Source organism: Oryza brachyantha, chromosome 8 (assembly GCF_000231095.2).
Source record: "Oryza brachyantha chromosome 8, ObraRS2, whole genome shotgun sequence".
NCBI classification, from domain to species: domain Eukaryota; kingdom Viridiplantae; phylum Streptophyta; class Magnoliopsida; order Poales; family Poaceae; genus Oryza; species Oryza brachyantha.
Window position 1 is genome coordinate 999,707 of NC_023170.2, and position 13,923 is coordinate 1,013,629.

Below are 13,923 nucleotides of genomic sequence, written 5' to 3' on the forward strand. Positions count from 1 at the left end.
ACCAAATACCCCTATAAGATGACTTAAGTGCTTGCTTACCCAAACTAAAAATTGGATGGAGCTTAGACAATTAAAATAGTATTGACCTTAATATTTTGAACGGTTGCACATGTTGAAGCTCTTGAAGTAGATCTACTCGAAGAGCGACTTTACCATCCTTAAGAAGATACTAGAGAAGATACCAGAAGATACCATTATTTTTTATGTAAAATTTAAGAGCTTTTTTACCATCTTTGAAAAAGTATCTCAAGGTATCACACTTTTTAGTGTAAAAGGTATGATATCTTAAGGTATATATATTGTACCTTAAGATACCAAAAATTTATACTAAGAGTTTTTTATTATCCTTGAAAAGTACCTTAAGGTAACAAGAATTTTTGTATAGATTTTTTATACCTCAAGATACTACACTTTTTACACTAAAAAGATGGTACTTTGAGTTTATTTTCAATGATGGTAAAAAGTTCTTGTACTAAAATTCTTGATACCTCGAGATACTTTTTAAAAATGATAAAAAAACTCGAAATTTGGTATATTCTAGTATCTAAAATACCAAGAGGTATCAAATTTGGGCTTTTTTACCATTCTTAAAAAGTATCTCAAGACATCAAGAATTTTAATACAAATTTTTGGTACCTCAAGGTACCATATATTTCAGTGTAAAAAGTATGGTACCTTGGGGTACCAAAAATTTGTACTAAAATTTTTGGTACCTTAAGGTATTTTTCAAGGATGATAAAAAACTCTCAAATTTTACATAGAAAATAGTGATACCTTCTGATACCTGCTCAAGCATGAGAAAAATACTCACGACAGAATGAAAGGTAAGAATGATCACACAAGCAGCAGAGACAGAGTGTTGAGAAGGCTTATATATGCTGCTCCTAGCTTGGAACATACAGTGGCAAAGATTGTGGAGAAGGAAAAGAATCGGTATAAAGATTAGTTTTGTCGATCAAGCTCAGGCAAAGCGACATGCTTGAGCCATCAACCTAAGTATCTGACAGACAGACGAATGTACCTTATACGTACGTGTCACTCGATCTTAGAGCTAGCTGCATGCATGCATGCTTGCTACCTATAAATACCAGCTGCTAGAAACTGAAATTATCTATCTATTAGCCAATTACCGGTAGGCTTGATTAATCTGTGAGGAATAACATTTAGCCGCCGCCATGGCTGCCGGCGAAGCAGTGGTAATAGATATAAGTTTGAAGCATATACAGGAGAGAATGGACAAGATACCGGTGCTTGGCCTGGACGACGACATCCTCGACGCCGCCGTTCGGCAGATCAGCAGGATCCACGTGTTCCCTCGAGGCCTCCGAGGGATCGGCGGCCCCGACGACCGGTACACCGTGCCTTCCTTCGTCGCCATTGGCCCCTACCACCATGGCCAGCCTCACCTGCAGGACATGGAGGAAGTCAAGCTCGCGGCGGCGAGACGCTTCGTGGCGGAGTCGAAACGCTCTCTGGAAGATGTCTACGTCGAGCTCCTGTCCGTCGTCGGCGACGTGCGGGGCTGCTACGCCGAAGAAGAAAAGGTCAGGGGCTTCGGAGACGCCAACTTGGCCACCATGATGCTGGTGGACGGCTGCTTCCTACTGCAATTCATGGTTGGCAGCAAAGACAGGATGCTGTCGTCGGAGTATGGCATCCTCAAGGACATGATGCTGCTCGAGAACCAGATCCCATGGCTGGTGCTCGAGACTCTCATGAAGTTCCATGACGTGGACGTGGACGGCTTTGTTGCCGAGGTGGGCGACAAGTTCTTCCCCAGGGAGGAAAGCGAAGGCTGCTGTTCATGGATCCAATCCGTCTGTGGGTCATGGCAGTGCCGGAACAGTACTGAAGCGCTCGAGAGAAGCGTCCATGGCAGCCATATCTACAAAGCTCGCAAGCCGACGCACCTCCTCGACCTCCTCCGGTTGAGCCAGATATGGTGCATGCCCCAGGAACACATCGACTACAAGCCGGGCCACGTGTCGTTGCTGTCCAGCAGCGCCGTCGAGCTGGCGCAGATCGGCGTCAACCTGAGGGCCAGCGCGGCGGCGTGGTTCGGGGACATGAGCGTCCGGAAGGGCCGCTTCTGGGGCGGCGAGTTGTCGCTGTCGCCGGTGTTCCTGAACGACGTGACCGCCTGCTGGCTGGTGAACATGGCGGCCCTGGAGGCGGCCGGCGGCAACGCCGTGAACGGGTCCGCGGTGAGCTCGTACCTGTCGGTGCTGGCGATGCTGATGGACAGGGAGGAGGACGTGCAACAGCTGCGGGGGCGGCGCGTGGTGCTCAGCACCTTCAGCAACACGCAGACGCTGGAGTTCTTCAAGCGCATCGGCCAACACCTCAGCTTCCACGGCCGCTACCTCGCCGTCTTGGAGCAGATCGAGGCGTACCGGCGGAATAGGCCGGTGATGACCTCCATCCACAAGTTCGTCTACAACAACTACAAGGTCGTCGGCATCATCCTCTCCATCGCCAGCGTGCTCGTTGGCATCTTCAAGGCACTCAGGGGACGCTAGCTTAGACATCTAAATATACAAAATTATAAAGCATACCTAATATTTTTATAATAATAAATTATATTATAATAAAATAATTAATAATTATATAATTTTTTGAATAAGAGGAAAGGTTATCTAAAAGTTAACGATATCGTATAAAAAATAATACGAAGAGAGTGGTAGATAAACTTCACGTGCAGCACAACTCTCCACATGTGGTGCCCCCCCTGCCTTTATTCTCTTGTAATTTGTGAAGCCATGCAAAACTAGCTTGAAAGATAAGGAGTAAATGGAGGAAAGCAGGAGTGAGCGAAAGAAGGGCACATCCTTAACATAATTTTTTTAATCCAATGTCTGGATAACCAGATTAGAGCTATTTATTATATAAGTTATTTCTTTAGCTATCTATTGGTGACATGTATAAAATTAGAGATAGCAGCTGACTACGTTGTTAGAATAACTTCAAGAGGTAGGTAAAAATAGTTTTCCAAAACTGATATTTTGGCAAGTCTCAAACAATTATGAGAAAGAAAAATCTACTCTTTATCCAATAGTTTGGGATAAATTATTTGGCAAAACTAAAAGTTGGCCCACAATCTATTATTTTCTCCCTGCGAGTTGGAAAGATCTCGTGGCAGAATTGATCTAGTCTTCGTCATGCCCAAGCACAAATCCAACTAGGTTTATATATTGATGATGGGCAATTTTACAATTCTTAATAAGTAACCATATATGAGGTACCAGGTACTACTAGGAGGTACCAAATAAATCTAATCGTTGATTTGTTAGGGGTAGGATTGGAAGTAAAAACGAATGAAATAAGAAAAAAAAACTCTCTCATTAGTTCAATGAGATCAGTGCTGTGCTTCCTCTGGCTCAGCTGCACTTCGCGCCCACGACCTCCGGCGAGCTCTAGACCAGCAAGCCATGCAGTACGACGGCTTCGGCCATCGCTACTTCTTCCTCCTGCATCAGATCGACCGACGGCTACAAGCGCGACAGGGCGGCGTACTGAAGCTGTTGAAGTAGATCTACATACAGTCTTCAAAAAAAGAAAAACTCATCTACATACTATGACAGAATGAAAGGTAAGAGTGATCACACAAGCAGAGAGAGAGCGTTGAGAAGGCTTATATATGGTGACGCATGCTGCTCCTAGCTTGGAACATACAATGGCAAAGATTGTGGAGAAGGAAAAGAATTGGTATAAAGATTAGTTTTGTCGATCAAGCTCAGGCAAAGCAACATGCTTGATCTAAGTATCTGACAGACAGACGAGTGTACCTTATACGTACGTGTCACTCGATCCTAGAGCTGCGTGCATGCATGCTTGCTTGCTACCTATAAATATATTCCTGCAAGAAACTGAAATGATCTATTAGCCAATTACCGGTAGGCTTGATTAATCTGTGAGGAACACTTAGCCGCCGGCCCGCCGCCATGGCCGCCGGCGAAGCAGTGACAATACGTGTCGTTCCAGATGAAGCACAAGCAATTTTGAAGGGTATACAAGAGAGAATGGACAAGATAGTGATACTGGGCGACGTTTTGCAGAGCAAGATCCACGCGTTCCCTCGAGGTCTCCGAGGGATCGATGGCCCCGACGACCGGTACACCGTGCCTTCCGTCGTCGCCATTGGCCCCAACCACCATGGCCAGGTTCACCTGCAGGACATGGAGGAAGTCAAGCTCGCGGCGGCGGGACGCTTCGTGGCGAAGTCGGAACGCCCCGTGGAAGATGTCTACTTCGACCTCCTGTCCGTCGTCGGCGACGTGCGCGGCTGCTACGCCAACGAAGAGAAGGTCAGGGGCTTCAGAGACGCCGACTTGGCCACCATGATGCTGATGGACGGCTGCTTCCTGTTGCAATTCATGGTTGACAGCAAGGACATGATGCTGTCGTCGGAGTATTGCATCCTCAAGGACACGATGCTGCTGGAGAACCAGATCCCATGGCTGGTGCTCGAGACTCTCATGAAGTTCCATTGTGGACGTGGACGGCTTTGTTGCCAGTGTGGGCGACAAGTTCTTCCCCAGGGAGGAAGACGGAGCCTCGTGTTCATGTCTCCAATGGTCGTGCCGGAAAACTGATCTGGCGCTCGAGAGAAGCGTCCATGGTGGCAAAGCTACAAAGCTCGCAAGCCGGCGCACCTCCTCGACCTCCTCCGGTTCAGCCAGATATGGTGCATGCCCCAGGAACACATCGACTACAAGCCGGGCTACGCGTCGTTGCTGTCCAGCAGCGCCGTCGAGCTGGCGCAGATCGGCGTCAACCTGAGGGCCAGCGCGGCGGCGTGGTTCGGGGACATGAGCGTCCGGAAGGGCCGCTTCTGGGGCGGCGAGTTCTCGCTGTCGCCGGTGTTCCTGAACGACGTGACCGCCTGCTGGCTGGTGAACATGGCGGCCCTGGAGGCGGCCGGCGGCAGCGTCGTGTACGGGCCGGCGGTGAGCTCGTACCTGTCGGCGGTGGCGATGCTGATGGACAGGGAGGAGGACGTGCATCAGCTGCGCGGGCGGCGCGTGGTGCTCAGCACCTTCAGCAACACGGAGACGCTGGAGTTCTTCAAGCGCATCGGCCAGCACCTCAGCTTCCACGACCGCTACTTCGCCGTCTTGGAGCAGATCGAGGCGTACCAGCGGAACAGGCCGGTGAGGACCTTCCTCCACAAGTTCGTCTACAACAACTACAAGGTCATCGGTATCATCCTGTCCATCGCCAGCGTGCTCGTTGGCATCTTCAAGGCACTCAGGGGACGCTAGCTAGACATCTTTTAAACTACCCTACCGCTTCCTTTATTCCATATTATTATAAGACTTTTTAGTTTTACATAGATTCATGTGTATATTAATGTATATATTTTGTACGTGTCTGGATTTATTAGCACACGTATAAATTTAGCAGTCATGCGAAGGTGCTCTCCAAAATCTTGATCATCCATCTACTCATGTAAGTTCTTATGCGGACAGAGTTCCAGAGGCCTGCTCGTCCGAGTTGCTCTCCTCGTGCGCACGAGTATATCCTAGGGAGAACTGAGAGCATCACACAAACAGGAGGAAGTGATTCTCTAATAACGGAGAAGAAAAACAATGATATGTAGGACCTGTTTGGCATAACTCCAGCTCTCAACTCTAACTTAATTGGAGCCGGAGTTTTACCAAACGGTACAGATTCTAATTTTTTTGGAGCGGAGTTGACGGAGCTGCTCTTGAAAAATAAATTACGGGGGATAGAGCTGGGTTTTTGCTGCTCCACAGCTCCACTCTACGCCAAAAGACCCACTACCCTTTATCATTTTATTGAAATTACTTGAATCTGTCACTCATGCTACTATATATTATTAGTAACTATTTATATTATGTGTTAACTATCATATAGGAGTAGTATTTTATAACCATATAGTTGTGTTGTTGAAGTTCAAAAGAAAAATAATTAATATTTAATTACATGAAAAGAAACATAATTAAATAATGGTTTAATCATGACTACACATAATCTACAAGGCTATTATTGTCAATCTACTTCATATTCTCTCTTTTAGAAGTTCTAGAGCAAACCAAACTAGCCAAACAGTTTTAATTTGCTCTCCCGCTCCCACAGGATCAGCTCTCACTGGAGTTGAAGTTTAGAGCTAGGATCTGGAGTTTAGAGCTCTACCAAATGGACCCATAGATGGAGTCGGAGTGATAGAGTAAATCCAAAATCCGATGCGTTGGAGGAGAATCACAATGCACTAGAGAGTAAACAATTGTACAAGTTAAGTCGTGTGTTATTAGGGACGAAGTTAACTTGGCGCAAAAGAGAGCACATCCAGGTGCAATGCACCTGTGCCTTCGGCCCTACGTGCATGCATGTGTTTCCGTCTATCTCTCTAAATCTCTCAATAGATACATATCAAACAATCCGTTTAAGTTGAATCAATTTCTTATGTTGGTTCTACCCAGCATTAATTATAGACCTCAAAATTTAATGAAATTAATTTGACCCAAGCCCATATAGTTCCAACAATCTTGGCACACAACAAATTACTTTGCTTTCAACCATCAAAATACATCCAGAAGGTTATGAAACATGTTTATGAAGAAGAGTCCTTTTTCACGAAGGTCAACTTTCTTATTTATAGGCCATATGATATTTTTGCACTTTGGTTTAAATATATTTGATATATGATATTTAATTCGTTGTTGGTTCTAGAAAAATGAAATTGACTAATTAAATGTAATAACTTATTAGCTAACATGCATATTATAAGTCCGAGCACGGGGATATTAATAGTACTAAGAATGCATGGCGGAAAATCTTATAAGCTTATATTGAGGTAAATGTGTGGTTCACCCAGCTTGCTAGTTACACACTTACACGTGATATCGCAAACCAGAAGCTACGAACATGAATAACACTGCACGATCGATCGATTTTATGAACAGAATAGGAGTTAGAATCGCCCGAAATATGCTCGTACGTAGTTAGGGTACTGTGCTTTTTTTTTTTTTCAATTTTTGGACTGCAGCGCCTTGAAGATTCCGACAAGCACGCTGGCGATGGACAAGATCGATGATGCCGATGGCCCTGTAGTGTTTGTAGAAGAGTTTGTTGTGCTAGATTAGCCCCGCCCTGTCGCGCTTGAAGTAGCGAGAGTCGAAGTCGGAGCAATTTTATCATTCTTAAGTAGGTACCAAGAGATACCACTGTTTTTTATATAAAATTTAGTATCTCTTAGTTTCTAAGATAACAAGAGGTACCATACCTCTCGTTACCTCCTCAGGAATGGAAAAAAGCTCCCTGAAGCCGAGGTGCTGGCCGATGCGCTTGAAGAACTCCAGCGTCTGCGTGTTGCTTATGGTGCTGTACAGCACCTCCTTCGCCCGCAGCTGCTGCACGTCCTCCTCCCCGTCCATCAGCATCGCCATCACCGATAGGTAAGAGCTCACCACGGACGTCGTCGCGTCGGCGGCGCCGCTCTCCTCCAGGGCCGCGATGTTGACGAGCCAGCTGGAGGTCACGTTGTTCAGGAACATGGGCGACAGGGAGAGCTCGCCGGTGACAGCCCATCTCCCGACGCTGATCATGTCCCCGAACCACTCCGCCGTGCTGGCTGTCAGCTTGATGCCGGTCTGCGCCAGATCGACGGCGCTGCTGGACAGCAACGACGTGCTGCCCAGAGTGTACATGGGCTCATCCTAGGGCATGAGAAATATCAGGCTGAACCGGAGGAGGTGCCCTGCCCTGTTATCTATCATGAACTGCAGGAGGAAGCAGCCGTCAACGAGCATCATGGCGGTGCGCGCGCAAATGTTTCAACAACTTTTGGTGGTTTGTGAGCCACGAGGGAAAGCAGCAGCTGTGCTCGATGGCTGTTCTGAGCGAGACGACAGGGGAAGACCCTCCCACCGTGCATGGCGGCCATGGCGGCCCAGCTGGTTCTCGGCCCATGTCTGGGGGTGGGTGTCAGATCCCTGGGTAGAACGAAATGAACTTGAAAATATTTCGTGGACGCCGCCCCCAAAGTCTGACAGTGGGGCGATGGCCAAATCAATCCCAGTTCCCTCCTCCGATCTCTCATGGTCATGGGGGTGGAGGACGTCCAAATGAAAAATTTCCCCGACAACCCCAACCTCATGAGGTAAGAAATACTCCGATCCCCAATATCTCTTTCAACCCAAGAGATGGTGTTCGTAGAGATGTTGATATGAGAGGTGGTGTTTCGAAGAACCCGATTAAATGCTTCAAATGTGGGAAGGAAGGACAGCATCAGGCAAATTGTTTCAATCCTCCGTTGTGCTATGCTTGCCACAACACGGGTCACATTGCGTCTAACTGCCCAACCAATGCTATTTCTGCTAACCCTGCTAAGAGATATGTTAGGATGTGTGGTTTTGGCATCCCAGGTCATGGGTTTTTCAGTCTGAATATTGATACTTCTGTGGCTAAGTTGGAAAAATCCCCTGTTAGAGGTATTCTGTCAATTATTGAGGGTGAGGGGTACGTGGAAAAAATAGAGATGGAACTGAATCATATTTTCTCTGATCTCACCTGGGAATGAAAGGTTAAAAAGCTGAATGAGATTGAGTTCTTAGGGGGTTGTTTGGATAGGTGACTCTAGTTGCCACAACTCAACTTAGTCATGCCACAACTTGTTAGCCTATTGTTTGTTAGACTACCACATATTAGGTTGCCAAAGAAAGTCCGGCAGCTGTCGAGTGCTGTGTCATAGCTTTTTGGGCCAAACTTGTGGCGAGGAAATCGATCGCCTCGCTTGCGGCGTGAAGCGCGTGAGAGCGTTAAAGCTGATGTTATGGTCACCTTCTGTATGGTGTGTGGCGCGAAGCACCAAAGAAAATCCAGGAAGGTTCCAAAATTCTGGCGCCAAACAAGAAAAAAACGCGCGAAGCTCACAGTCTCCTAGGACAGCCTACACCAACTCCAATCTTTATTATCCCCTCAGCTCTATCTCACTCTTCTCTCTCCACTCTCTTCTTTCTCTCGTGAACTCCAACCAGCAGCAGGTTAGTATTCCCCTTTCCCTTTCTTTTCTCCTCTGCCTTCTTCCATCTAGCTCATGCATCCCATTGAGATCCCCTACTTTTTCTTCAAAATCCATATCTGATCGGTGCTCAAGAAATGGAGTAATCCAATTATTACTTTAATTTGTCTCCATCCCTTCCATCTCATTTAGATTCATATATTCATTTCCTCCAAATTGATATTCTAACTTGTTCCGTTCATAAGAGTTCAAGAAATGGAGTAGGCTGCAATGACAATTCATTTTGGTGAAGTTGCTTGTGTGGGTGGAGTGGTAGACTGGCCGTACTGCCTCACTCACATTCCGCAATCCACGCTAACGTGAAAGCAGGTTTCATCACGGTAAGCACATGTGCCTATTTGGATTTCTTTTTAGTGATTTGAATATTGGGTACTAATTGGACATTTCTTTACTTGGGAAAAAAATTATAGTATTTGTTTTGTTCTTGTCTGGGCTGAGTTTGCAAAATACTGTTGGCCTGGAGTTTTATTGCTGGATGTGTTATGCAAGCATTCCTATAATTATGATAAGGAAAAAAAATATCCCGGTTACTATGTATTAATTATTCTGATGGAATGTTGTTTCTTTTTGTTTTTGACATTTATTAATTTAGTCTATTTTAATTGCTTAGATGGACGAAAGGAAGCAACTATATTTACAGTATTTCTTCAACTACTACTACCAATACTGCATATGGAAGAGAAGGTTGCTAGTTGCTATTGCTATATGCCTAGCTAGTTACTCATATTTGGTTGACATGAGAAAAAAGCAGCGAGAAGGTGTAACATATTCACCAATGCTTCTTAGAGATGTGGAGCGAAATGCACGGTTAAATCGTTTATTTAATGGTACCGAGGCTAATTGTGTTTCCGAGCTCCGCATGCGAAAAGCCATTTTTCATAGGCTTTGTGGGCATCTCAGATCACGTGGTCTTTTAGTAGACACCCTGCATGTGACAGTGGAAGAATAGGTTGCAATGTTCATGCATGTAGTGGGACACAAATGGTCTAATAGGTCTGTTGGTTTTGAGTTTTATCGATCGGGTGAAACAGTTAGTAGGTACTTCAATGCTGTTCTGGATTCACGTTTCAATATCTAAAGAACTAATATACCTCAGAAGCACTGAAACCCATCCAAAGATTACAAGTAGCCCAGGAAGATTCCACCCGTATTTTGAGGTAAACAACACAAAATTAATATGTAGAATGCTCATCATATAATGAATTTACATGTTAGACTAATGGGACATTCATTTCTTTTCTTTTCTTAGGGATGCATAGGAGCGTTGGATGGTACTCATGTACCAGTATGTGTCCCTGCACATATGCAGAATAGATTTAGGGGTAGAAAGTCCAGTCCCACTCAAAATGTCCTTGCGGCTGTTGATTTTGATTTGCGATTTATCTATGTCCTTGCTGGTTGGGAGGGATCAGCCCATGATTCACATGTGCTTCAAGATGCTCTAAGCCGCCCTAGTGGACTAAAAATACCAGAAGGTGAACTTTAATTAAATCATTTAAGTATGTCAACCATAACTTCAGTTTGCCACTAACTTTAAGACATGTCCATGTTATAGGAAAATTTTTCCTCGCTGATGCTGGATATGCAGCAAGACCTGGTATACTACCCCCATACCGCGGTGTTCGTTATCACCTTAAAGAATACAAAGATGCTAGGCAACCTGAAAATGATAAAGAATTGTTCAACCTTCGCCATTCCTCATGTAGAACAACAATCGAACGAGCATTTGGTACCCTGAAAAATCGATTTAATATCCTCAAGAGTCAACCAAATCTCCCTTTGAAAACTCAAGTCAAGATTGTGATTGCTTGTTGTGCGCTTCACAATTGGATATTAGATAATGGTGATGATGAATATGTCTATGATGATGCTTCTTGGTATAGAACCTTGCCAAGGAGCTAGAGGATATACCGTGATATACGTCATGAGTGTCAAGCTTGGGTGCTTAAACGAGATCAGATGGCACATGCTATGTGGGAAGATAAAGTTGGTCAAAATGAGAACATTGGTCCCATGTAGTTGTGAATGGGTACTTCTAGTTCTTTATTATTATGTTGTGAATGTTGGACTTATCTATGTAATAAATACTTTGTTTGCTCAGTATTACATAGCTGCTTGCTCATGCTACTCCATCTTATTGATTACATTGCTATATCATATTGCATTCATTTGTTTATAGACAAATACAAAATGGGGAAATGGAAAGGAAAGGGGAAGGTGGAGGTTGAAGGGTCTACCCGTGAGAGATCAATTAGCTGGGATGAGGAACACACTAAGTTCATGCTTGATTGGTTCATTGAGTATAAGAAAGACCAACATGCAGGGTTTGTGTGGAAGAGTCAGCATCATCTGAAATGTGCTGATGCCTTAAACAAAGAGTTTGCTATGGGTGTAACATTTGCCCAAGTTTCCTGTCACTACAGACATTACAAAGAGAACTGGAAGATAGTTGAGAGGGCATTAAACAAGAGTGGAAATGGGTTTGATGCTACTAAGTGCAAATTGACTATATCAGAGTCTGAAAAGGCTTGCCTAAAAGTAAGTATCTGATGTCTAAACTCCTTTTTTCTATTAATTATATGGGCTTTGTTAGTGACATTTTACTAGACAATATATAGTTGTGATTATAGCAAAATGAATAGTTCTGTGAGCTCATGAATCATAACCTATTGCAATGATTTTGTTGAAATATAAGTTATATCCAATTAGGCTTATAATTTGCTGCTTATTAATGTTTTATGGTTTGCTTTTTCTCGTAATATTGTATGAACATGTAGGTTAGGGACAGGCGCCTACTTGCTAAGCCAATCAAATACTTTCATGAGATGCAAGAGCTTTTCTCAGGCAGCAATGCAGATGGTTCTCTTGCCATATATCAGCAAACATACATGGATGTTGATAGCAAATCTGATAACAGTGACTGGGAAGGGATGAATGATATGGCTAGTTATCCACATCCTATTGACATTGCTGCAGAAGACTCTGACACATAACCATCTCCTGTTGGTCGTAAGCGTACATCAAGCCCAGATAATTGCTCTCCTAGCACTTCTCGACTTGGTGCAAAGCGGGCAAGAGGAGTAAAGTCCCCAAGTAAGAAGCAACCAAAGCCTAAGAGTCGTCTCACAGATGCTGCTGAGAAAATTGGCAACACAATGGATCATTTGTTGAAGAATCTTGCTAGTGCTCCTTCTCCACCCCCAGTGCCACAACTTTCTGACCCTCATGCTACATTGTGGAAAAGGGTAGAGGCCCTTACCATTACCACTAATGATAAAATTAGTGTTGGAAAATACCTGGGTCGCCAAGAAAAATGAAGGAATGCGTGGATTTCTCACTGGTTCAAGTGACACAACATTAGAAACTTGGGTGTACCAATTCTTATGTGAGCGAGATGCTGGGACACTGAGATAGATGGATGGGTCTAGTTGCATGCTTCTTAGTATTTGTTGACCTTTTGCTATGTTAGAAAAAAAGTAATCGGGTATAATGGAACCTCGTTAACATGTTAGGCACAAAGTAGTTACTTTTGGTTAAGATTAGAGTAGATGTAGACGTTCTTATATACTATATTGGGACCTTGTGATTGCTTTTGAATATCAGTAGAACTATGATTATGAACTGATGACGCAGAAGCATGCTCTTTCTGCTTATATTATAAATATGTTGTGAATTTATCTTCAATGGTTTATTGTTTATCGGTACTGCAGACTTTTCTTTCTAAGTTGATTTTCTAGCTTGTCCAATGGAAATCACTATTCGTTATTTATTATATGAATACATTTTGTTTAATTAGATTTTCAACATTCTTTACAAAAAATACTTAATAATTTGAGGGATAAGTATATAGTGGAACATGTATGCTAAAATAATATATAGCTCATATACCTTGAGGGTGGTAATCTCACCACCAATTTATTAGAGGTAACCATATTGAAGTTTGGCACCATCCAAACAATTGCCACATAATTTGCCAAAACTTTGGCACGTAACTATGACAAGAATCCAAACACCAGCCTCAGCAAAATTGCCACATTTTAGACTATCAACCAAACAGCTCAATTTTAGCACACAGTTAGGCATGCCATAACATCGGCAAATGCCTAACCATAGGCGTGGCAACTTGAGTCACCTATCCAAACAACCTCTTAGTTACGTTTCCCTCTGAAGATATTGTTAAATTTTTTGGAGTGCCAAAAATAGCTAGAGATGAATTATCTATCAAAGCAATTACTGAGCTGGTGGGTGAATATGAATCCTTAGATGAAAAGAGTTTAGAGATAGATGGACCTATTAGGGTGAGATTGGCTTGTAGGGAGCCTAATGAGCTGTTTATCTCAATGTTGATCTATATCAACAAAGTGGGTTACAAAGTTAGATTGGAACCAAAAGGTTTTAAAAGAAAGTCTCATGATATTCCTCCTCCCCCTCCTTCTGAAAAGAAAGATGACAATGAGGATGACGATGTTGATGATCTAGGGGATGCAGATGGTAGTAAGGATCCTTTCTTTGATAAAAGCCTGAAACAAAAAAAATTTCCTAAAGGATCTGCTTCTGCCCCACCTTTCTCTGGAAAATCCTCTAGTTCGAAATTCAGTCGGGTCTCAGCTGGCAATGAGATGATCCTTAGTTCTTCTGAAATGGAGGTTGACATGGTATAGTGGTCTGGGTACAATCTATCCAGGAGACTCTGTAGGAATCTCAAGAAGAGGTGTTACCCTTAAGTGCTGCTCTAATAGATATGCCAGAAGAAACCAGTAAAGGATTAGGCCCGGTCCCATTTGAGCTAGACATTGAAACTCTAGAAGAATCTGAAAAATGTGATATCCCCACTAACTCTGATATAGAGAGGCTGAGAGCTGAAGAAGAAATAGAAGTGA

At 43.8% G+C, this 13,923-nt stretch overlaps 3 protein-coding genes and 1 pseudogene across 4 annotated transcripts; all 4 read left to right on the top strand.

Moving 5' to 3' along the window:
* The first annotated feature begins 1,175 nt into the window (after window positions 1-1,175).
* On the top strand, window positions 1,176-2,519 carry LOC102699981 (UPF0481 protein At3g47200-like). The gene has a single exon (XM_006659717.2). It carries the CDS (start codon window positions 1,176-1,178, stop codon window positions 2,517-2,519), a length of 1,344 nt encoding a protein of 447 aa, XP_006659780.2.
* Window positions 2,520-3,941: 1,422 nt separating this feature from the next.
* Window positions 3,942-5,261, top strand: LOC102700262 (annotated as a pseudogene).
* Window positions 5,262-8,920: 3,659 nt separating this feature from the next.
* Window positions 8,921-12,698, top strand: LOC107304791. 2 transcript variants are annotated; one of them, XM_040527055.1, is made up of 4 exons: window positions 8,921-9,005; window positions 9,229-9,363; window positions 11,223-11,581; window positions 11,821-12,698. In XM_040527055.1, the coding sequence occupies exons 3-4, from the start codon at window positions 11,234-11,236 to the stop codon at window positions 12,034-12,036; spliced, it is 564 nt and encodes a 187-aa protein (XP_040382989.1). In that variant the 5' UTR covers window positions 8,921-9,005; window positions 9,229-9,363; window positions 11,223-11,233; the 3' UTR covers window positions 12,037-12,698. The 2 variants fall into 2 exon arrangements, with proteins under 2 accessions (XP_040382989.1, XP_040382990.1); XM_040527056.1 differs by having other exon boundaries at window positions 8,977-9,005; window positions 9,237-9,363.
* Window positions 10,090-11,279, top strand: LOC102700547 (protein ALP1-like). The gene is made up of 3 exons (XM_015840401.2): window positions 10,090-10,200; window positions 10,293-10,518; window positions 10,599-11,279. The coding sequence occupies exons 1-3, from the start codon at window positions 10,090-10,092 to the stop codon at window positions 10,943-10,945; spliced, it is 684 nt and encodes a 227-aa protein (XP_015695887.2). The 3' UTR covers window positions 10,946-11,279.
* Window positions 12,699-13,923: the final 1,225 nt, after the last annotated feature.

Coding starts and splice junctions, on each gene's coding strand:
- LOC102699981 (XM_006659717.2), top strand. CDS start 1,176: ATGGCTGCCGGCGAAGCAGTGGTAATAGATATAAGTTTGAAGCATATA.
- LOC102700547 (XM_015840401.2), top strand. CDS start 10,090: ATGCTGTTCTGGATTCACGTTTCAATATCTAAAGAACTAATATACCTC. Junction 10,201..10,292: donor GATTCCACCCGTATTTTGAG/GTAAACAACACA, acceptor TTCTTTTCTTAG/GGATGCATAGGAGCGTTGGA. Junction 10,519..10,598: donor TGGACTAAAAATACCAGAAG/GTGAACTTTAAT, acceptor TCCATGTTATAG/GAAAATTTTTCCTCGCTGAT.
- LOC107304791 (XM_040527055.1), top strand. CDS start 11,234: ATGGGGAAATGGAAAGGAAAGGGGAAGGTGGAGGTTGAAGGGTCTACC. Junction 11,582..11,820: donor CTGAAAAGGCTTGCCTAAAA/GTAAGTATCTGA, acceptor ATGAACATGTAG/GTTAGGGACAGGCGCCTACT.